The sequence below is a fragment of the Pan paniscus genome, chromosome 23 (genome assembly GCF_029289425.2).
Source record: "Pan paniscus chromosome 23, NHGRI_mPanPan1-v2.0_pri, whole genome shotgun sequence".
Lineage (NCBI taxonomy): Eukaryota > Metazoa > Chordata > Mammalia > Primates > Hominidae > Pan > Pan paniscus.
Genome location: NC_085927.1, coordinates 32,698,719 through 32,719,791, shown reverse-complemented (window position 1 = coordinate 32,719,791; position 21,073 = coordinate 32,698,719). Strand labels below are relative to the sequence as shown.

The 21,073-nt window shown below is 48.2% G+C and overlaps 4 protein-coding genes and 1 gene segment (V, D, J or C); all 5 read right to left on the bottom strand.

The window, feature by feature from the left end:
• The window catches only part of LOC129395163 (immunoglobulin lambda-1 light chain-like), a 735,232-nt gene that overhangs the window by 11,254 nt on the left and 702,905 nt on the right, over positions 1–21,073 (bottom strand). Inside the window, exons 1-2 of one of the 5 annotated variants that reach the window (XM_063603087.1) lie at positions 9,320–9,394; positions 8,733–9,027 (exon numbers count right to left, since the gene is read on the bottom strand). The exons of 3 other annotated variants lie outside the window; for them this stretch is intronic. In XM_063603087.1, the coding sequence (XP_063459157.1) occupies positions 8,733–9,027; positions 9,320–9,365 (341 nt within the window). In that variant the 5' untranslated portion in view covers positions 9,366–9,394. Of the gene's footprint in view, positions 1–8,732; positions 9,028–9,319; positions 9,395–21,073 lie in introns of those variants that run through there. One more of the 5 variants, XM_063603086.1, reaches the window with a different exon arrangement.
• Positions 1–21,073, bottom strand: part of LOC134730083 (immunoglobulin lambda-1 light chain-like) — a 266,743-nt gene that overhangs the window by 29,798 nt on the left and 215,872 nt on the right. The gene's annotated exons all lie outside the window — the stretch shown is intronic.
• Positions 1–21,073, bottom strand: part of LOC100977273 (immunoglobulin lambda-1 light chain) — a 262,611-nt gene that overhangs the window by 32,868 nt on the left and 208,670 nt on the right. The window lies entirely within an intron of this gene.
• Positions 1–21,073, bottom strand: part of IGLL5 (immunoglobulin lambda like polypeptide 5) — a 162,366-nt gene that overhangs the window by 5,643 nt on the left and 135,650 nt on the right. Inside the window, exon 1 of one of the 3 annotated variants that reach the window (XM_034951697.4) lies at positions 1,939–2,382. The exons of the other annotated variants lie outside the window; for them this stretch is intronic. Coding sequence (XP_034807588.1) covers positions 1,939–2,144 — 206 coding nt within the window. The 5' untranslated portion in view covers positions 2,145–2,382. Of the gene's footprint in view, positions 1–1,938; positions 2,383–21,073 lie in introns of those variants that run through there. 3 annotated transcript variants of the gene reach the window in all.
• LOC129395165 (immunoglobulin lambda variable 4-3-like) lies at positions 18,019–18,563 on the bottom strand. The segment is given in 2 exon segments: positions 18,019–18,341; positions 18,468–18,563. Coding segments are annotated over 2 exon segments (369 nt in total).

Here is a 21,073-nt window from a genome sequence, read left to right as displayed (position 1 = left end):
TTATATACTTCTCTGCTTAATCTTTTTTTTTTGGCAAGAAAAAAGAGTAATGTACAAAAGTCATTACATTTTGTAATATACTCATTACAAAAAGAGTAATGCACATGAGTACATTACTGTTGTATTAAAAATTATATTAGAAGAAATGTCTCTTTTTGTGAACAACTTCACAAAACCAGAAAATTATAAAGCCACATTAAAATTAGGTGAAATCCCATCAGCCAGCCAGACACACCATTGACATTTTTCTATATTTTCTGACAGGTTTTTGAAAATGCATATATACTTTAAAAACACAGTTGGGTCAGGTGCAGTGGCTCATGCCTGTAATTCCAGCACATGGGAAACTGAGGCAGAAAGATTGCTTGAGCTTAGGAATTTGAGACAGGCCCGAGCAATATAGCGAGGCTCTGTCTCTAAAATAATAATAATCCTAATCAAAATTAGCCAGGCGTAGTGGCCTGCAACTGTAGTCCTAGCTACTCAGGAGGCTGAGGCTGGAGGATCTTTTGAGCCCTGGAGGTTGAGGCTGCAGTGAGCTGTGGCCCCACCACTGTACTCCAGCCTGAGCAACAGATCAAGACTGTTTCAAAACGAAAACAACAACAATCCCCCAAATACAATTGTGTTTTTTCACACCCTTTCTGGTAGATATTTGGATTATTTCCAGTTTTCTCCCATCACTAATAATGCTGAGCTAACCACCCTTGTTATAAAGATTTGGTTACAGCTTTGATTATTCCCCCTACCAACCCTTAGGATAAATTCCTAGAAGTGGAATTGCCCAGTTTAGATAAACACACTTTGTTTTTTGACTCACCGCCTGTTGCTAAAATGGTTACACATTTTCAATGCCCATAGACAGTCCCCGAGCGTGTCTGCTCCCCTCTGCTCAGCCCTCACTTCAACTTCATGCTCCCATTTCATAGGATACTGGGCCCCTGGGTGCTCTGAATCTGAGTGTCCTCCCCATCCCCAAGGCACGGCTTCCTCCAGGATCCCCACCTACCCTGGACCTGGCCGTCATCCCCTCTCCTCCCTCCTCTAATCGGGCGTCGCATCAGCCTCCAATCCGGTGCTGATTTTTCCAAAAACACAAATCTGACTCTGATAATCAATCTACCTAAATCCATCCAAGGACTCGTCCTGGACTGGGAATGGTGCACGGACCCTATGGTCTTCCTGCCTCCCCTTCCCAGTCACCCAGGAGCTCCCAGCCTCATCCTGTGCTCTCCTCTCCTCTGATGCTGCTCTGTCTTTTGGGGCACCCATCACCAGCCAGTGCCCCTCGATCTGTGAGACCAGCCTGGGCATCATCCCAGAGGGAGATCCCCTCTCCCTTTATTGCTCCAAACATGGGCCGTGGGCCTGTTCCAATGACTGGACAGCTCCCCTCGGTTCATCCCACCCTCCCTGTGTCCTTGAGCCTGGCCCCAGTAAGCATTTATGTGCAAGTCGGTGAACAGACAGCCTTGGGGGAGACCAAACCAAGCCCTTGCTGCCTTCTCCAGGGAGTGGCCCCTGCCCTCACTGGGCAGGAGGCACATGGGCAGAGAGGAGGAGGGGGAGGAACAGGCCTGGGCACCCTGTGGGGACAGTGGCCACCACCCCCTGTGGATGTCCTGTCCCTGCCTCTGTTCCTTCCCTACCCAGAGGACTAGGACTAGGTGATTGAGGCACTGACCCTGGTGAAAATTTAAGTGGCGCCAGAAAACTCAGAAATCAAGAAAAATAATATCGTAATATGATATTAAAAACAATAATTCAAACAAATCTGTGATGGACAAAATATCAACCCATTACTTAAAGCCAGTGTCAGCCCAGGCCCCTCTTAGGGGTTAACCTTCCTCCTCACTCCTCTGGCTTGTCTCCCCTTGGTCACCCTTTCTCAGCTCTGCTGCAGGACCCCCACATCCCCTGGAATCTCTTGCCCCTTACCTGCCCCACAGGCTCCGCAGGCTGGATTGGCTGCTTCCAACTGAGGCTCCAGGGTCTGGGTCCCCGCTTTGCAGTGCAACCATTGGGCGCAGCAGGCCATGGGCGACCATGGCCAGATCCAGCAGCAGCAGGGGCCAGCGCTGCCTGGGACCAGGGCCCAGCTCCTCAGGGGTCTCACAACCCACTTGGCCTGTCTTGGGTCTCATTGGCCTTCAGGGTCAGGGGCACCTCTGGCCCGACTTGCAGCATGGGCTCCCTGGAGGACGGTGCCCTGGTCCCTCTCGCCAGCAGGGCTGTTACAGTACACCCCAGTCCATTGGCTCTGTCCTCTCCCTGGACTGGCTCTGGTCCCTGTCCCTAGCCCAGGCCCTTCCAGGGTCCATGGCTGTCACCCCTGGGGATCTCTCCCAGAGGGGCATCTACCAACTGCCCTGAAGCGGTCACAATCCAGGGCTCAACTGCCTCCCACCACAGCCGCCTGCCTGGCCCCGCCCCTGGGTGGTGCACACCTGACCCACTTCCCTTCCCCATTTCCCAAAGGGCAGCCTGGGTCTGTGGAGCATCTCCCTAGGGCCTAGAGAGCTGCCCAGCAGGAGTCCCCAAGGGCTTGAGCTCAGGGGGTTGGGGCTGGGGCTGGAGCTGTGGCTTCTTTTCTGATCAGTCTTCCAGGCTGGGTGCCTGTACACTGCACTCCAGCCAGTTGGGACCAGCCCTTTCTTGGCTGGGTTGGTTAAGCCTGGCTGGCTATCCTGTGGCCCTTTCCTGAGTCAGGCAAGAGCCCTGCAGGGAGTGATTCTATATCCTTCAGGCAAGGAAGAGTGGTGAAGTCATAAATGTGGAGTCTATCTAGACCTAGGTTACCTCTGGGCCTCAGTTTCCTTATCTGTAAAATGGGGAGAGTTCCTCTGCAGCATGAAGCTTATGAGAGTTAAAGAAACCATGTGTTTGCTAAGCACTCAGTGGGTGTTGAATAAATTCTGGTTCTTTTTTTGTTCTTCTCTTACTTTGGGATTCACAACTACTTGTGGGGTGTCCTTGGGGCAAGTGTCCCTGTTTTACAGGTGAGAAAATTACCATCCAGAGAAGATGAATGCAGGGTCCAATATCATTCCTTAAGTAGGGAGCAAGCTGCGCTAGGATCTAGGAAGGGGCTCGTCCCCTGTATTTCTATTTGTCTGTCCACCTGGAATACTCGTGCCTGGCTCCATTTGGCAGTGGTGGAGGAGGAGAGGGCTGGCAGGTGCCTTAAGTTTGGGTCCTTTTTGACTATGATATGGGAATATGATGCATAATACAATAATAATGCATTACATTATTATTGCTTTACAAGCACTAATCCTGGGAGCTAAGATTATCTACTGTCCTCCACATTTGAAGATGAGGAAATGCTGCTCAGGCTGATTCCCTACTTTTTTAATATCACAGGGCCAAGAGGCAGTAGGTCTGGAGTCGGAATCTGAGGCCTGGTCCTTGCATGACACTAGGGCATGCTTTGCTGATGATGACATGGCTCTCTGGGTCTAGGTGGTAACACACTGCTTGGTGCATGGGAAAACCCAGAGCTTGGCACAAAGGAGTGGCTCAATTAAACATGGACTAAATCTGGTTGAATAAACCTCTCTTGCTTCATGTGGCCCCTTGTGTCATTTGCACTCCTTTACGCCCCATTCACCGCTCCCATCTTTTCTGTTGCCCTGAGAGCCTAGTATAAAAATGTTTGAGGAGATCTTCAGGACCCCATACTCTGGTGAGAAAGGCCCCTGCTCTGCCACCTTACATTACAGAACTGCAATGAGGGTCTGTCCTCTTGCTTTCCAGTTTCTTTTTCTGCCACAAAATCTAAAAATATCTGCTCAAGTTCAGATCTGCAGCCCTCTAGGACTCTCAATGTTTTGTTTTAGCAACTCTCAGAGGAGCCTCCTAGGACTTCCTAAAGTGAATTTCCTGGGAGGCTCCTTTGAGAATTGCTTGGTTCACATTTTGTGTCAGATACTCCTTAATTTCCTTGATACATTTGGTGACAATCAAGCCAGACATTTTTGTGAGCTATGGTAACAGACAAATAGCCTGAGACTTCATTTCATTGATAAAGTTGATGGTTGTTGGGAGACAGTGGTCTACTATGGATCTCTGCATTTCTGCATGTCTCTCGGGCAAAGGCACTGATTGTGGATTATCTTTTCAAGAGTGTTTGTAGAGTGAACAACCTCGGAAGGTACAGAGAATGCCTCTCTTTGGAGCAAAACACAGATATATGCTTACTGTCAAGTATGAAATATTTGGGATCCCTGAGCTCTGGCATGCAGATGTCACCTGGCCCTCTTTGCATCACCTTGTGGAACTGGTGCAAGACAATGCTGATACCTTGGCAACTACTATTGCTGTGAAAAACAGATTATTCGTTGTCTCTGACCCAGGAGTCTTGTATCTTCTGCCAGCATCCATGGCACTGTGGCAGGCTTACTTTTTAGTCTGCAAATAGGATGAAGTCTCAGACTCTTAACAGTTCTTGAAGGTGATGATAATGAGGAGGAGGAGGAAGAAAGAGATGAAGTTGAGGATGGTGATCATGACTTAATGGTTCGACTCATTGAATCGGTTTTCAAAGATCTCCAGGCTGGATCTTTATACACATTGCTTGGGTAACTTTTGAGGACCAGGTGCTGGGGGCTGGATTATACAAATAATCACCACACATCCCTGTCCTTCAAGATAGGCAAGGCACTGAGCAGTAATGGGGTGTAGGTGCCCTAACAGACATCATTCAGGGCACAAGGGAGGGCCTTGGGAAACCCTGGTCCAGCACAGCTTCTCCACTGGGGAGCTTGGCCTATTCCTGCCTCTGATCTTGGGCTCCTTGGATGTTCGGGGCTGGGGCAGGGTCTGCCCTGGGAGTCTAGGCTGAAGCTGCTCCCTTCCAGCCCCTCTGTGGGTATGACACTCACCCACTGCTCAGGACCCAGAAGCTGTGGTTCCTTTCAGGGACAGTCCCAGGTCTTGGGGATAAAAAGGGGCTGTCCCTAAATGTAGCATCCCCAGCTGCTGCCCCTACCCCCACCCTTGCACCTGCCGTGGCCTCTGGATAGACATCGTCACCACAGACCACATCCTCCCATGGTGGCTGCAGTCGGAAATCCGAGTCTGTCTGGGGACCCTGGAGGACTGGACTAGGCCTCCCCAGCAGGTGCAGCTGCAGCTCTGGCCACCAGGCCTACCCCCTGCCCTGAGATGTGCAAGGGCTGGATCCAGGCCTGGGCAGAAGCAGCCAAGTCCAGCTGTCCTGTTTGGCAGACCCCCTGCTGAGGGTCTGTGGTGCCTCTGCAGAGCTCTCTGGGTCCCGCCCTGGCCCTTCTCTCCCAAAGCAGAGGGGTGTACCCCATCCAGTTGCTTCTGCCCTGCTCCATGTCTGAGGGTATCCCCCACCTTGGCCTTCTGCTGGTCAGTCCCCTGCCCAGTCTCCATCCCCCAGGTCCCAGAAACTCCACCTGCAGGCACTGCAGACTCCTCTCCCCCAGGTCCAGGGGTCCCCAGCTCCCCACTCCCCACTATCCCTAAATTCAAGCTGGCTGGTCTTTCTTGTCTCATCTTGAGCTTCTCACTCTTGGGATCTGGGGGAGTCTGAGGCACAGGATGACAAAGTATTGGCTGGGGATATGACAAAGGTTCTGGATCTCTGAGTCCCCAGAGTTAGAAGCTGGCTCTGCAGCTCCTGATCCCCCTCTGAGGAGTCCTCAGGAACCCCAAAGACCCCAGCTCCTCTGGTGATCCTGGGTTGCAGCCTCCACCCCAGCTCTCCTCCAGGAAATGGAAGAGATCCCTGCTCCCTTTGTAGATGTCACAGAGTGGACTTGCCAACCTGGCAGGGAGGTCTTCTAGCTCCTTCTACCAATGTGGAAACACAGTCTCAGAGAGGGAGAGTTTCTTGCCCGAGGCACACAGCGACTTGGTGTGAAGACTGTGTCTTGGGACTTACTAATAGCAATCAAAGACCTGGAGGACCAGCCTTTTTGGACATAAGGTGGAGCCAGCCTGGAACTGGAGGGTGGAGTTTTGGGAAGTTTCTGTTCTTTAACCTCCACCAGCTGCCTGGAGTGCAGCTGTAAGGGGAGAGTCCAGTAGGGGGCAGAAGAGACCAGCAGTAGAGGAAGCCTGAGGCGGAACTGGCTGGAGCTCTTCAGAAGAGAAAGGCCAAGACCCAGGGGAGGGCTCTGGTGGCCGGGCAGAAGGCGGTGCAGGGGCCTGACTCTGGTTTTGCATCCCTGTGGGTACTCACTCACCTGTGGGACTGTGGGTAGGACCAAGAACGAAACCACTGAGGTGAGTGAGTCAGATCCTGAAATTTTGTTCATTGTGGGTTGGGCATTAATTTTGATTTTTGAAAATATTGCATTAAGTATTATTTATCTGGGTCACCAGGTTTTTGGATGCTCCTTTAACTTTTGCATTCAAGGTGAGTGATGGCTGTCACTTGGAACTCCAGGAAACCAGTCTCTGGAGACATGCACATAGAGGCTATATATCTGACATACAATCGTAGAGCCGAGTCTCGGCTTGAGAATATCATACCTCTAGCAGTGAAGGAGCCAACTGTCCCACTCAACACTGTGTCCCCAGTCACCTGGCTTGGCACCTGGCACATAGTGGGTCCTCCGTGAATATTTCTTGACCAAATGAATAAATGGACCAGGATTCAACACCAGGCCTCTTTGACCAGAACCTCTTCCATCTACACCCAGGGACCTCCAGCTTGGGAAGACCCTCAGGGTTGGACTCACTCACACCTCAGAGGACCACCAGCTCTTCCCTCTGCCACCTCCTAGGGAAGGGGCTACAGAGCATCAACTCACTGTGACATCACCTACCCCTGATACAGGCCCCGAGGCCCGAAATCTAGGTGACACTTAGAACCTCCTCTGTCTAGGACTCTCTCCCCTGCCTGGTACAAGTACTCCTCCAGGCACATCAACCACTGGTGTCTGGAGAGGTGAATCTCTGTTTTTGTTGTCCCTGAAGTCATTTTTCACAACTGGAAACATCTTCTGTCTGGACCGAGCAATAAGACCCCTGAAGCCACTCTGACCCCCGCTTAAGGGGTCCCTAGGAACCTTGAAGACCCCAGCTCCTCTGATGATCCTGGGTTGCAGCCTCCACCCCAGCTCTCCTCCAGGAAATAGGAGAGGTTCCTGCTCCCTCTGTAGATGTCACGGACTGGCCCACCTGGCAGGGGGTCTTCCCACTACTGATGAGGAAACAGAGGCTCAGAGAGAGAGAGAGAGAGAGAGAGTTCCAGGGCCCTTACCGCAGCCCTGGAAAATGCCTGTCGCTGCTTCCAGTGGGCAGACTAGGAAGCTGAGGCCCAGGGAGTTTAGAAGCAACCCTAGTGGGAGTGAATGGGCCAGGGGAACTAGGATTCCAGACTCCCAGCCTGGATGTTGGAGTTGGCCAAGGAGATACAGCCAAGTGGGCTTGAAGGCCAGCTTGAAGGCCATATGCCCAACAGCTTAGGTCACTGTGGGCTGGTTTCCCACCCGTCATCTCTGAGGGTGATTGGGATCTCTACAAATATGAGACACAGGGACTGGCCTGGTTCTGTAGGGAAGGTTCTGCAGCTGGTGGGACGGAAGCTTCTGCCCAAGTCTCTGGGCCTGGGCTGCTCTGCAGAGGCTGGGCATGGAGCAGGGGGAGGAGCCAGGGTGAGCACAGAGGGGGCCTTGGGGCAGGGAGGAGACAGGAGATGAGGAAGCAATGATGGTTCTGGGGAGTGGAGGGGAAGCCCCAGTAGAGGGAGGAGGAGCCTGGAGATGCTGCTGGGAAGGACTGGATCAGACTTCCATCCCACTAACCTCTGCCCAGCCCAAGCAGCAGGTAGCCCTGGGAGGCCAGTTCCCCATGACTGCCCCCTAACACCGCTTGGGGGACCCTCATGTGGTCATTTCCATCACAAGAGGAATGACCCCTGTGGGACTGGGCCAACTGAGCCCGCATCTCTCATCTCTGCTTATGGATTTGTTTGTGTCTAGGGATTTAATAAACTCCTTTCTCTTCCGTTATCACTTTTCAGCCTGCAATGAATGTTTGTGCTGAGGACGGAGACCAGCTGTGTCAATGTTAACTGCTGGTTCCAGGATACTCTTTCCCAGGTGGATGAGGGTGAAAACAATAAAGAATGTCACTCATTGCTTCAGGGAATTCCTGAAAACCAATTATCCAGGTAAGTGTTCTGCTCAAGAGAGCACACAGTTCTCACCTATGTAAATTGCTCACTTATCCAATAAATATTTACTGATCAAGACTTGATTCAAGACCTTCCCTTCTCTGTGTCCACCAGGCTGTGCTATGATGTCACAGATGGGCCCCAATTCTAGTAGGTTCCTTCCTTGTAAGACCTGCCTTTAACTGCTCACGTGCATATACTGAAACCTCATAAACACTTTCCATTGCCCTGTGCCTTCCGAGACACTAAAATGATTCCACCCTAGGACTAGTCTCCCTTGATACTAATAGAGTTGGTGCTACTTAGATATCAGGGTTTCTGGGGTCTTTTGGGAGCTGGCATTTGATCATCAAAATGACCAGCTCAGTTTATTCTGGGATAAGCTGAACCTAGAGGTGGGCAGGAACTTGCTCCCGTCTCTCAGGAATGTAAGGGCAGGGATAGGACTGGAAACTTCCATTCCACATGGAAGGCTCCCTCCTGCTCAGTGTGACAGGGCAGGAGAGAGGGAAGGGTCTTATGAGCCAGGCCGAGGTGGCTGGTTTCTGTCTCACTTCCGCATCTGCCTGTGTCACTGTGTGCAGTGCTGCTGTCCCACGCCTGACAGTAGTAGTCAGCCTCATCCATAGCCTGGGTCCCGCTGATGGTCAGAGTGGCTGTGTTCCCAGAGCTGGAGCCAGAGAATCGCTCAGGGATCCCTGAGGGCCGCTTGCTATCTTGATAGATGACCAGCACAGGGGACTGGCCTGACTTCTGCTGATACCAGTAAGCATATTTATCCCCCAATTTATCTCCAGAGCAGGTGATGCTGGCTGTCTGTCCTGGGGACACTGACACTGAGGGTGGCTGAGTCAGCTCATAGGAGGCCACGGAACCTACAGGAGAGAAAAAGGGAGAGAAAAGGCTTGAAACTGAGGAGCCGAACTCCAAGTAAATCTTCCTAGGTGCCTGGCCTGGACACAGATCCAGGGATGAAAGAGCCCTAAGGCAGTGTGAGCACATGAGCACTGTGTGGGGGGATTTCAGCCCCCCCCAGCCCATCCACCTGCAGCAGGGTCATGAGCATCCTGCCCACCACAGGCAGGGCCCTGCTGAGCTCAGAGTCAGGGCCAGGCTGGACCCAGAGCCCTGGGACTGGACGAGTGGCTAGGACCCTAGGGGCAGCACCTGCGCAGTAAGCAAGGACGCCGAGGAAGAGAGGGATCCATGCCATGGCTGAGGCACCTCCAATGCTGCTTCCTGAGGCCCAGGCTGGGCAGGTTCTTCCAGGGCTCTCTTATCCCCTTGCTGGAAAGAGCGGCCCGTGATGCAAATCAGCAGTCAGGGGCTGCTGCAGGAGGAGCTGTGTGGTTTCCAGAGAAGGGCTCAGCCCCAAGGGACAGAGAGAGAGGGGGCCCCTAAAGACCCACCCTCAGCACACAGAATTCTCATTCTCCTTCTGGTCCCATCATCTGGGTTGACGTCGTCACTGTAGGTTGTGTTATGGCCTCACTCCTGAGCTGATCTGGCCATGCAGAACTCTGAGAGGAATTCTATGTGCGTTTTGCAGGTAGTATGATGTCCTGCCCATGTGGCCATTCCTTGTCCTGCGTGGAGATGGCCAGGGACTGACTTACAATGGCGACTGAGGGATTATTCTGAGATTTAAGGTACTTCCTCTGTTGGATACTGGCTCAGAATAACTTGGGTAATTGAGGACTCCAGGGGTGTCCTGTCCTTAAATATTTTGTGGCAAAGTCCAGAAGTTAGGTGTGGTTCTAGCTCCCCCTCTGGAGGGCACCTTTCAACCCAATGCAGTGACCCTCATGACCCCACTCTACAGGTGACACCGTAAGGCTGGCACACGTGCAGGCACCTGCCATTGCTTCTGAGTGGTGCTTTCCACAATCAAACTTCACCCTTGTCGTGTGCACACGGAGTGTTGAAAGACTCAGGAGATGCTGTAAGTTCCTGGCCTTGGCTGTGAGCTCCTAGGGTAGGGCACAGGTGCTGTGCCTATGTACCCCCAGTATGTGGTCATGGTCAGGTACAGCTTAGATGCTGAAAGAAAACTTTGCTGTGTAGCAGAATGAGGGGGCTCTCAGAGCAAACAGGAGGGTGATGAAACACATGTGCCCACAGGGGAGGATGGCATTTGTGACAATGACAGCGTTTCAGCACAGAAGAGTGGGCCAGTGTGTAGGGGGAAGCAAAGTGTCTGCACCTGTGTCAAATATGCAACATTGGCCAGAGACAAAGCTGAGAAACACAAAGCCTGGAGAATTTGTACTCAATGTTAAGGATGATGCTGTAGAAAAACGACACCTTTCTAGATCTCAGGTTGTGGTCACTGACCCTCCCTGCATGTCAGCATCTCCTTGTCACCCAGGTCTACCCTATCTCCAAGTGACTTTGCCAGGTGACTCTGTTCTGTCCCCTGGTGGCTGCTCCATACTGGCTGCTGGAGGCTCAAGGGCCTCCTGGGTCCGGGTGTATAATTAAAATCTTCTGTTCAGGTCCCTGATTCCCTGGTCTGCAGACTGCTGGTGCCAATGGAGGAAATTTTTCTCTTCTCTTTGTGACTCATGCCTGCCTCAATACCAGGTGCGAGGGGTGCAGATTACTCATGACAATATGAACATGAATATTTGGAAGAGGAGGAGGAAGGTCCATCTGAGGCTGCCTGCACATGTGTCTGGGCGGTGGCTGGTCATGGGAGTAATACCAGGGCTTGGCATGCAGGGCGGGGATCACAGGACTCAGGGACTGGCTCTTACTGGTCCCCGCTGTGGATGCAGGGCCAGCGTACAGTGGTGACTCCTGCACCAAAGTCAGAGACAGAAGAACATCCACCCAACAAATGTTAATCCAGACCCACTGTGGTCTGGGACACGTTCCATGAGGGGAATTCGGCAGGAACAAGACACAGCCTTCTTGAAGTGAGTTGTTCATCGTGCTGGTTTGGCTGTGCAGGAAAACTGGGTTTGCAGACCCAGCAGACAGTCCCTGTCACCTTCCACCTGAGCACTGTCTTCTATATTCACTGAAAAGACTGGTGCCTGTGATTCCCAGGTCCTGCTCAGCTGGGATTGACCATGTGGCTGAGGCCTGATCAGTGGGATGTGAGATCAGTGGGTGAAATTCTTCTTAGGAAAGCTTTGCTCTTGTGAAAGAGCACTAGATTCATGAGGCCCTTTTCTCCTTGAATATGGGAGTGATAGCTGGAGCCGCAGCAGCCACCCTGAGGTCACACATCAGCGGGGATGAAGATAAAGCCAATATCATAGGGATGGTGGGACAAAAAGTGAGAAAGACCCTGGTGTCTTCTTGAAAGTGGTGGGTACTATTGCAGGGAGAAATACGCCCTTAGCTGTTTGTGTCTGTTTTTTATGTGTGATTCTGTGGTAAAAAAGCATCCATTACCAATTAAGTAAATAGTTAACACCAATCAATTAATAAAATTAATAATAGGCAAAGATTCCTATAGTTGTAAATGCTATGGGGATAATTAAAAAGATTTAGGCAGAAAATAACAGACAGGTTGTATTATAAGAGCCTGGGGACATCTTAATGGGGAAGTGTCTCTGGAACTGCTGTCAGGACTGATAGAGAAAAATGAGTCCTGGGATCTGTGTTGGAAACAGTGGAGTCAGGCCCCTGTGGAAAGAGTCTGGCATGTGTGAGGACCTGAGAGGTCAGCGGCAAACCTGAAAGGGGTCCTGGATTCAGGCCATTTTGGCTAATTGTGCCATTTTAATAAATTAGTAATTTGGGAGCAGGAGTCATGTGTGGTCAGGTGTGGTGAAGGGAAATTTACAGGTAATTAATCAAGTTCTTTGGCAGCTGCTTAGCACATATAGGGGCTTCCAGGATGGTGCTGCTGGGGCAGTGACAGGAGAGTCCCCGGTGGGTTGAGCCCAGCCCACTGATCCCTCCCTAGTTCACCTGGGGCTGAAGACACTCAGGGGAGTGGTTCCTGGTTTCTTACCTCCACCTGGTGCCCACCATGCTGCTCTGTGGGGACCCCCACTGCTGTCTGTGTCTCTTGTCCTGGGCTCGCTGTCTTGAATTCCATGTGGGTGACCAGCACTGCTTTCCCTAAAATTCTACAGATATAGGACCTAGGAACACAAAATCTGCAAACTGCACTTAACACAAAAGGGAAGGGGCTGAGATGGGGAGGAACAATTCCAAGGTCACTTGGCAAGGAGAGAGAAAAGGAAGACGAGAAATGCCCTGGACCTGTAACAGTAAGTCTTCTTAGTGTCCTGGGACCAGCCTGCCAGGGAGGGCATGGGAAAATCCTCAGACCAAATTCTCAGCCCAAATCCCTCCCTATGGAGACGGCATCTCAGTCAGCTCTTTTAGCTGCCTGTAGGGGGCGCGCCTGCCACACTCTGGGTTGAAAGGGAGAGAAAAGACGGTTGATTCCCAGCGCAGGAACCAAGCTGTCTAGAGACATTTTCTTTTTTTTTTTAAATTTTTTATTATTATACTTTAAGTTTTAGGGTACATGTGCACAATGTGCAGGTTAGTTACATATGTATACATGTGCCATGCTGGTGCGCTGCACCCACTAACTCGTCATCTAGCATTAGATATATCTCCCAATGCTATCCCTCGCCCCTCCCCCCACCCCACAACAGTCCCCAGAGTGTGATGTTCCCCTTCCTGTGTCCATGTGTTCTCATTGTTCAATTCCCACCTATGAGTGAGAATATGCGGTGTTTGGTTTTTTGTTCTTGCGATAGTTTACTGAGAATGATGATTTCCAATTTCATCCATGTCCCTACAAAGGACATGAACTCATCATTTTTTATGGCTGCATAGTATTCCATGGTGTATATGTGCCACATTTTCTTAATCCAGTCTATCATTGTTGGACATTTGGGTTGGTTCCAAGTCTTTGCTATTGTGAATAATGCCACAATAAACATACATGTGCATGTGTCTTTACAGCAGCATGATTTATAGTCCTTTGGGTATATACCCAGTAATGGGATGGCTGGGTCAAATGGTATTTCCAGTTCTAGATCCCTGAGGAATCGCCACACTGACTTCCACAATGGTTGAACTAGTTTACAGTCCCTCCAACAGTGTAAAAGTGTTCCTATTTCTCCACATCCTGTCCAGCACCTGTTGTTTCCTGACTTTTTAATGATTGCCATTCTAACTGGTGTGAGATGGTATCTCATTGTGGTTTTGATTTGCATTTCTCTGATGGCCAGTGCTGGTGAGCATTTTTTTCATGTGTTTTTTGGCTGCATAAATGTCTTCTTTTGAGAAGTGGCCAGCATATAAACAGAACCAAAGACAAAAACCACATGATTATCGCAATAGATGCAGAAAAGGCCTTTGACAAAATTCAACAACGCTTCATGCTAAAAACTCTCAATAAATTAGGTATTGATGGGACGTATCTCAAAATAATAAGAGCTATCTACAACAAACCCACAGCCAATATCATACTGAATGGGCAAAAACTGGAAGCATTCCCTTTGAAAACTGGCACAAGACAGGGATGCCCTCTCTCACCACTCCTATTCAATATAGTGTTGGAAGTTCTGGCCAGGGCAATCAGGCAGGAGAAAGAAATAAAGGGTATTCAATTAGGAAAAGAGGAAGTCAAATTGTCCCTGTTTGCAGACGACATGATTGTATATCTAGCAAACCCCATTGTCTCAGCCCAAAATCTCCTTAAGCTGATAAGCAACTTCAGCAAAGTCTCAGGATACATCAATGTACAAAAATCACAAGCATTCTTATACACCAACAACAGACAAAGAGCCAAATCATGAGTGAACTCCCATTCACAACTGCTTCAAAGAGAATAAAATACCTAGGAATCTAACTTACAAGGGATGTGAAGGACCTCTTCAAGGAGAACTACAAACCTTCCTGTAGTCCCAGAAACTCAGTAGGCTGAGCTGGAAGGATCTTCTTGCTCTTTATTTTATATTTGTCCCATATGTTCGTTAGTTTTCTTTCCCTTTTGCTGTCTCCTTTTTTGATTGATTTTTTAAATTATCTTTTTATTTCCTTGCTGGGTTAAGTGATAGTTAATTTTAAGTGTTAGATTGGGTAGGCTATGCGCCAGATTGATTTTATCAAATACCAGTATAGGAGTTGACGTGAAGATAACTTTCAGATGTGATGAACATTTTAATTAGTAAACTTTGTATAACCACATTTCTCTTCACAATGTGGGTGGCACTCTTTAGTGAGCTGAGTGTTTTTAGAACAAATGTGGAGGTTTCCTGAAGTGCTGCCTTGCTACATTTGGATTCAGGACTGCAACATCAACTCTTACTTGAATTTCCAGCCTTCAGCCTGACCAACATATTTCATCCTTGTCAGCTACCACAAATATATGATCCAATTCCTCAAAATTAGTTTCTCTCATGTTCGTTTTCTCTCACCATATACACACATATATATATACTCTACACATATGTATATATATACACACATATATATACTCTACACATATGTATATATATACACACACATATATACTATACACATATGTATATATATACACACATATATATACTATACACATATGTATATACACATATATACTATACACATATGTATATATATACACACACGTATAACATACATGCATATCTGATTTATGTTGTTTCTGTGGAGAATCCTAATACAGCTTACTAGTCATAATTCTTTTTTAAAAAAGTTTAATGTTTACTTTAGGCTTTGTGATACATATATCACTTATCAAAATCTGTCTTCAAATGTGATTATGTATTCAAATGGAGTTGCATTATCTGATATTTGTGTGAATTCATATTTCAATTTGGTATGATTTTCCCCCTGTCTAGGGGTGTCTTTTGTCATTTCTAATGACAAGAGTGATAGTAATCAATTCTGTAAGTTTTTATATGTCTGAAAACATTATATTTATCCTCCACTTTTGAAAGTTATTATTGTTGGATAAAGAATTTAAGGTTGACAGCTGTTTTCTTTCAGTATTTTAAAATTATTGCTCCACTGTCTTCTTGCTTACATTGCTTCTAATGAGAAATGTACTCTTAGAATCATACTTTTAAGTGGCTCTTCATCACCAGATTTTACTAATTTGACTATTATGTCATTTGGAATCATTTGCTTCATGATTCCTGTGCTTCAGTTTTGTTGAACTTCTTGGTTATACCAGTTTTTGGTTTTTACCAAATGTGGAGCACATTTGACTATTATTTATTCAAATATTCTTTTCTACCCACCCATACCTTTTACATTCCATGGATGTGAATTATACATACTTAGGTTGTTGTATTAAAATTTTTTTTTTCTTTTTGAGGCCAGGTGCAGCGGCTCACCCCTGTAATCTCAACACTTTGGGAGGCTGAGGCTGGAGGATTGCTTGAGTCCAGGAGTTCGAGACAAGCCTAGGTAACATAAGGAGACCCAGTCTCTCCAAAAAAACCAAAAATTAGCTGGGCATGGTGGTGCACACCAGTATTCGCAGCTACTTGGGAGGCTGAGCTGGGAGGATCACTTGGGCCTGGGAAGTCAAGGCTGCAGTGATCCATGATTGCTCCACTGCACTCCAGCCTGAATGACAGATTGAGACCCTATATTAGAGACAGGAACTTGCTCTGTTGCCCAGGCTGCAGTCCAGTGGCATGATCATAGCTCACTCACTGCAGTCTTGAATTTCTGGGCTCTACCAATCTTACTGCCTCAGGTTTATAAGTAGGTACGACTACAGGTGCAAGCCACGAAGCCCAGTTAATTTTTAAGTTTTTTTTTTTTTTTAATTGTAGAGCTATGTTGCCTAGTCTGGTCTTGAATTCCTAGTCTTAAAAGATCCTTCGTCCTAGACCTCCCAAAGTGCTGGGATTATAGGTGTGAACCATTACTCCTAGTCAACCTCAGGCTGTTTGAAGTTGTCCTATAACTCACCTTCATTTTCTTTATGAATATCCGATAATGCTTTCTTCATTTTTGTCATTGTTTTTTCTTTATGTGCTGCATTTTGAATATTTTCTAGTGCTACATTATCAAGTTTGCTAATCTTTTGTTTTACATCATCTAATCTGTTGTTAATCACATCCAGTATGTTTTTAAAGTGACAGACATTGCAATTATTAGCTGTACACAAGCTCAATTAGTCCTTTTTTGGTTATTCTGTGCTTCTACTTAACATGTTCAATCATTCCTCTACTTCATGAAAAATTGGAACATGATGATAATAATAGTTGTGTATCCACCCCTGATTTACCATCTAATGAACCTGCCTGGAGGACTGGAGGGAAGGGCAGCCTGGGGGTCTCAAATCTGAATGAACTGGGCCAGACCTGCTGATGGCTGTGACCACAGTCCTCTTGGGGTTGAAGGGAGAGAAGGACATAGATGGGAAGGGGTTTGCATCTCACTTCACTGTATGCTGTGTCACTGTGAGATGAGAAGCAGTGCTGTTCCGAGCGACAGTAATAGCCTTGTTTCCATCCTGTGCCCCATTAATAATCAAGGTGGCCATGTCCTCTGATATGCAGTCAGAGAATTGCTCAGGAATCACTGAGGGCCAGTTGCTGTCACCATAGATTACCAGCACAGGGACCTGACCTGGCTTCTGCTGGTACGAGTTTGTATCAGAGTCACCTATGCTATCTCCCTGGCAGATGATCCTGGCCGTACGTCCCAAAGCCACAGACACTGCAGGCAGCTGAGTCAGCTCAGAGGAGGCCACACAGCCTGCAAGAGGAGACAGGAGACGTGAGACTGAGAATTAGGGTCTCATTCCCATAGCCCCACACCCTGCGTCACTCCCTGCACTGAGCTCAAGGTCAGGGCCAGGCTGACCCCTGGTTCCATGGGGCTTATTCCCTGGGAGGAAGCACCTATGCAGAGAGTCAGGAGGGTGAGCAGGGGAGGGTCCAGGCCATGGTGGAGATGCCCCAGAGCTCTGCCTCTGATTCCACAACTAGACAGTGGGTTTCCAGGACTCTTATCACAGAAAGGGAAGGCTCTTCATGGAAATCAACTTCTCTTCCTGCTGTGGCCTTGTTGGGTGGCTCCTTGGTGAGCAGAGAAGGACAAGGGCTTAATTGAGTGTATAAAAATATGCCCTGTCTCCATGTCTGTACCCAGTGTCCTCAGACACTCTCTGGTGTTGAGTGAGGAAGTGCTGCCCACACCATATGCACACACACACTTCATGTCTTAGGTATTCATAGGTGTAGGCAAGAACTCAGACATCTTCTCTGTTGATGTGAATATCCATGGGGAAGGAAGTTCCAACATAAATCCTTCTTGACGTGTTCTCATCATGGACCTTAAAGATTCTTAGGCTCTCACAGCCCTGTCTTGATCATCCAGCAGCTGGTCTGGGTAATGGAGTTGAGTTGATCTTGAACAGGAGATTGTAGGAACAGGGGACATGCTGGGGGAGGTCAGAATTCCATGATGAGTCTCAGTGAAATTGCTCCTAGCATCTTGGAGATTGTAGTTTTTATATTTTAAAAAATGTAAAAATTGAACTCTCATAAATGATGGATGACAGGTCAAGATCCATGTCCTTTCCTGGGGCAGAGCCTGGTAATGGAGCACAGGGCACAATGAGACACTGGGACACGGTCATCTCATCCTAGCCACTCTCTCAAGGTCCTTTTCCTGCCTGGGCTGCTCTGGTCTCTCCCAGCATGGTCCCCACAGGCTGTTGTGGAGGAAACAGAAAGATGAGTTTTCAAAATGGCCTCAGTCATGGCCTGCATCTGCTTCTGCCTAGGGGTGTCTTGGAGGGAGGGAGTCAGAGGTCTCAGAGTACTGGAGAGGAACCCAGGGCTGTTGACTCTGAGTCCCTGAGGAGAAAGGGGAGGTGGGAGGTTTTGGCCTCACTTCCCCTTCGTCTGTGTCACTGTGGCTCAACCGACCTGGCCATCAATCGTGTGGCTCTCTCCACAGTGATACTCAGCCTCATCGTCAGACTGGAGGTTGGAGATGGTGAGGTAGCGGTCAGCCCCAGAACTGGAGCCCATGAAGCGATCGGGGATCCCGTCCCCCTTGCTGTGGCTGCCATCACTCTTAACCTCCATTATATACTGGGGGGACCTCCCTGGTCTCTGTTGATACCATTCGATGGTGTAGGTGCTGTGCTCACTGCTTAGGGTGCAAGTGAGCTTGACCGAGGCTCCCAGGGAGGCAGATGCAGACGGGGGCTGAGTCAGCACAGGCAGAGCACAGAGACCTGTAAACAGAATGTCATGAATGATGCTGAATGCACAGAAGAACTGGAAGGAATGCCCCTGAGGACTGGTGCTCATGGGAAAATAGCAGTGAAAACATTTCCCTGAATTCCCTGGGATGTTCTGACCTGTGGAGAAAATGAAGGGCAGTAGGTAGAAGGAGACCCAGGCCATGGTTGGAGGGACTTCCAAGAGCTCTATTCAAGACTGCCCAGTGGAACCTGGACACTATGAGCTCCTGTCTTATCCTCTTCTTGAAGCTCAAGAAGGGAGGAGCTTTGAATGCAAATCTGCTCTCCACTTTCCAGCATGTCTGTCTGAGCTACTGTCTGAGCTCTGAGTCTGAGGGCTTCATATTGGCAATTTCTCAAGGTCAGAAGAAGGGCCAGGTGGGTGTCATGAGTGGAGCATGAATTTTACCCAATAGAAGGGGCCTCAGAGGAAGCATCAGTCATGCCCTTTGTGCTTGAGCCCTACCAGGGAAGTCATTAGGGTCCTCAAAACAAGGCCCTCTAGTGCACACAGGAGGAACGTCATCCTCCACGAGCTCAAGCAGAATGACTCCTTTGAGACATTAATACGTGCCAGGCCCTTTGGAGAGTGTTTTACAGGCACCACCTCAACCACACATTCACAGTAGCCCCACAGCAAGCATACGCTTAAGACACGACCTCTCCTTTAGTTTATTGATGGGAGAACCAACATCAGGAGGTTACAAGATTTATCAAATCCTCCCAGAGAGTAGTGAGTGGAGTCAGGATTTCACCCATACTCAGAGCCTGACCTTACAGCTCCTCCCTGCCCTGCCTCCTACCCCATGCCTCCTCATCTTCTCTTCCCTCATCCAGGACCCTGAACCCACTTATCACAGCCCTGCATTTTTTAATCAGGTGCACTGTCCTCCAAGTCCTTGGGACAAAGGTGTGGATGCTCCCTCTGCTGCCTTCACGGCAAGTAACAAAAGAGCGTGTGTTAGCAGTGACACTGGGGACATCCAGATGTGTGGTCATGCTCCTCATGCCAGGCTCCTCTCCAGACAAGTTAGGATCAGGATTCCATTTCTAACAAGGTGAAGGGTATTGAATTTGGACAACTGTCACGTTAGATACTGAAGCATTTTATCTTTAATAAATACGAGTGGCAGGAGAATATTTCCTACCTAATATCTTAGAGACATGTATTGCTTTTCCAACCTAGAACTACTAAGGATGTGATGAAATGAATTCATTAACAAGACACTGGTTCATTAGAAATAGAAATAATGTGTGAAGCCCAAGGTGTCCATGGGTACAGACAGATGCCTCCACACATTGCACCTTGGAGTTTGGTGTAAAGAGATAACTGAGATAAGATGAGGTCACATGACACCAATATGCCTGCTCCTGTACTTGGCTGAGCATGTCACTGCAGCTCCTCCAAGCCCTTCTCAACCAATGCTTCCACTCCTCCTGTCACTTGACTGGAGGTTGGACATGGTTGGTGGTGTGGAGACCTCAGAGTCTCCACATTGGTTCCTGCTGGCCACTCAGGCAGGTCAGTTCTGACACCCTTGCTTGTGGGTCCAGATACAGCATTGGATGTAACTTGCTAAGACCACTCTGGGAAAATACACCTTCATAAAAATGATTGATGCTTGTGAGTTAGGCAAAAATAGCCCTTTGTGAAGAATAGCAACACACTCACCTTCAATACTATATTCCTCATGATCAGCCCCCTTTCATCTAGATCTACATATAAACAATAACTTCCTACTTTGAGTTGGTTTTATTTTAAGAATCTTCCCACAGAAAGGGATCCTTGGAGCACAATTCACAGGGACCATTGCCATTCATTCCACTGACCAATAGAAAAAAATGCCTTTGATGGCTCAGATTTATCTTCGAACTGGAAGTTATAGTCAATGTCTTTGAGAAGGGAAGAAGTGTGAAACACATTGTAAAAATTCCCTGGTTTCTGAGAGCCCGCCATATTTCTACTTTGGTTGGAAAATGGAACAGCCATTCTTCCCTAAGGAGGCCTTCTGGGTCATAGGACTCTCCATTGCCCCAAGATGGTTCTAAGTAAGTACTGCAGGGGCTGTGATCCAAATGGACCATCATTCATGTGGATCTGCTCTGTCCAATATAGCAACCATGAGTCCCAGGGAGCTTCTGAGTCCTTAAAATGTGGGTAGTTCAAGTTAAGATGTGATGTGGGGGTAAAACACACCAGATTTCAAAAAGGTTGTGGGAAAATAACATAAAATATCTCAATATTTTTATGTTGATTACATATTGAAATAATATTTGGGTAAGCTCAGTTAAAGAAAATATAGTATGAAAGTTGCTTCCACCCGTTCTTTATTACTTTTAAAATGTGGCTACTGAAAAATTTTAAAGGCATTGAAATTATATTCCTAGTAGACTCCTCAGCACCAGAGAATTCCTACTGCATTGGAAATCACTGCAAGTATGAGTTACTTGATTCAAAAAGTACAGAGAACTTTCTGGAGTCTTAGGGAGATGCCAGTGCTTTACCTTAAATTAGCACAGTGACAGGCCCACAGGCTGTTGTTAAAGAACAGGGTCTCTGGGACTGGAAGACTCAGGTTCTGCTCCTGGGTCAGGCACTTTCTAGTTCTGACATCGGGCAAAGTCCTTTTCCTTTCTTTGCCTTAGCTTTCCCATGTGTCAAAATCTGTATCACAGATTCTCCAACTGGAAATGGAGAGATAATGACAATATTTGGCTCATGG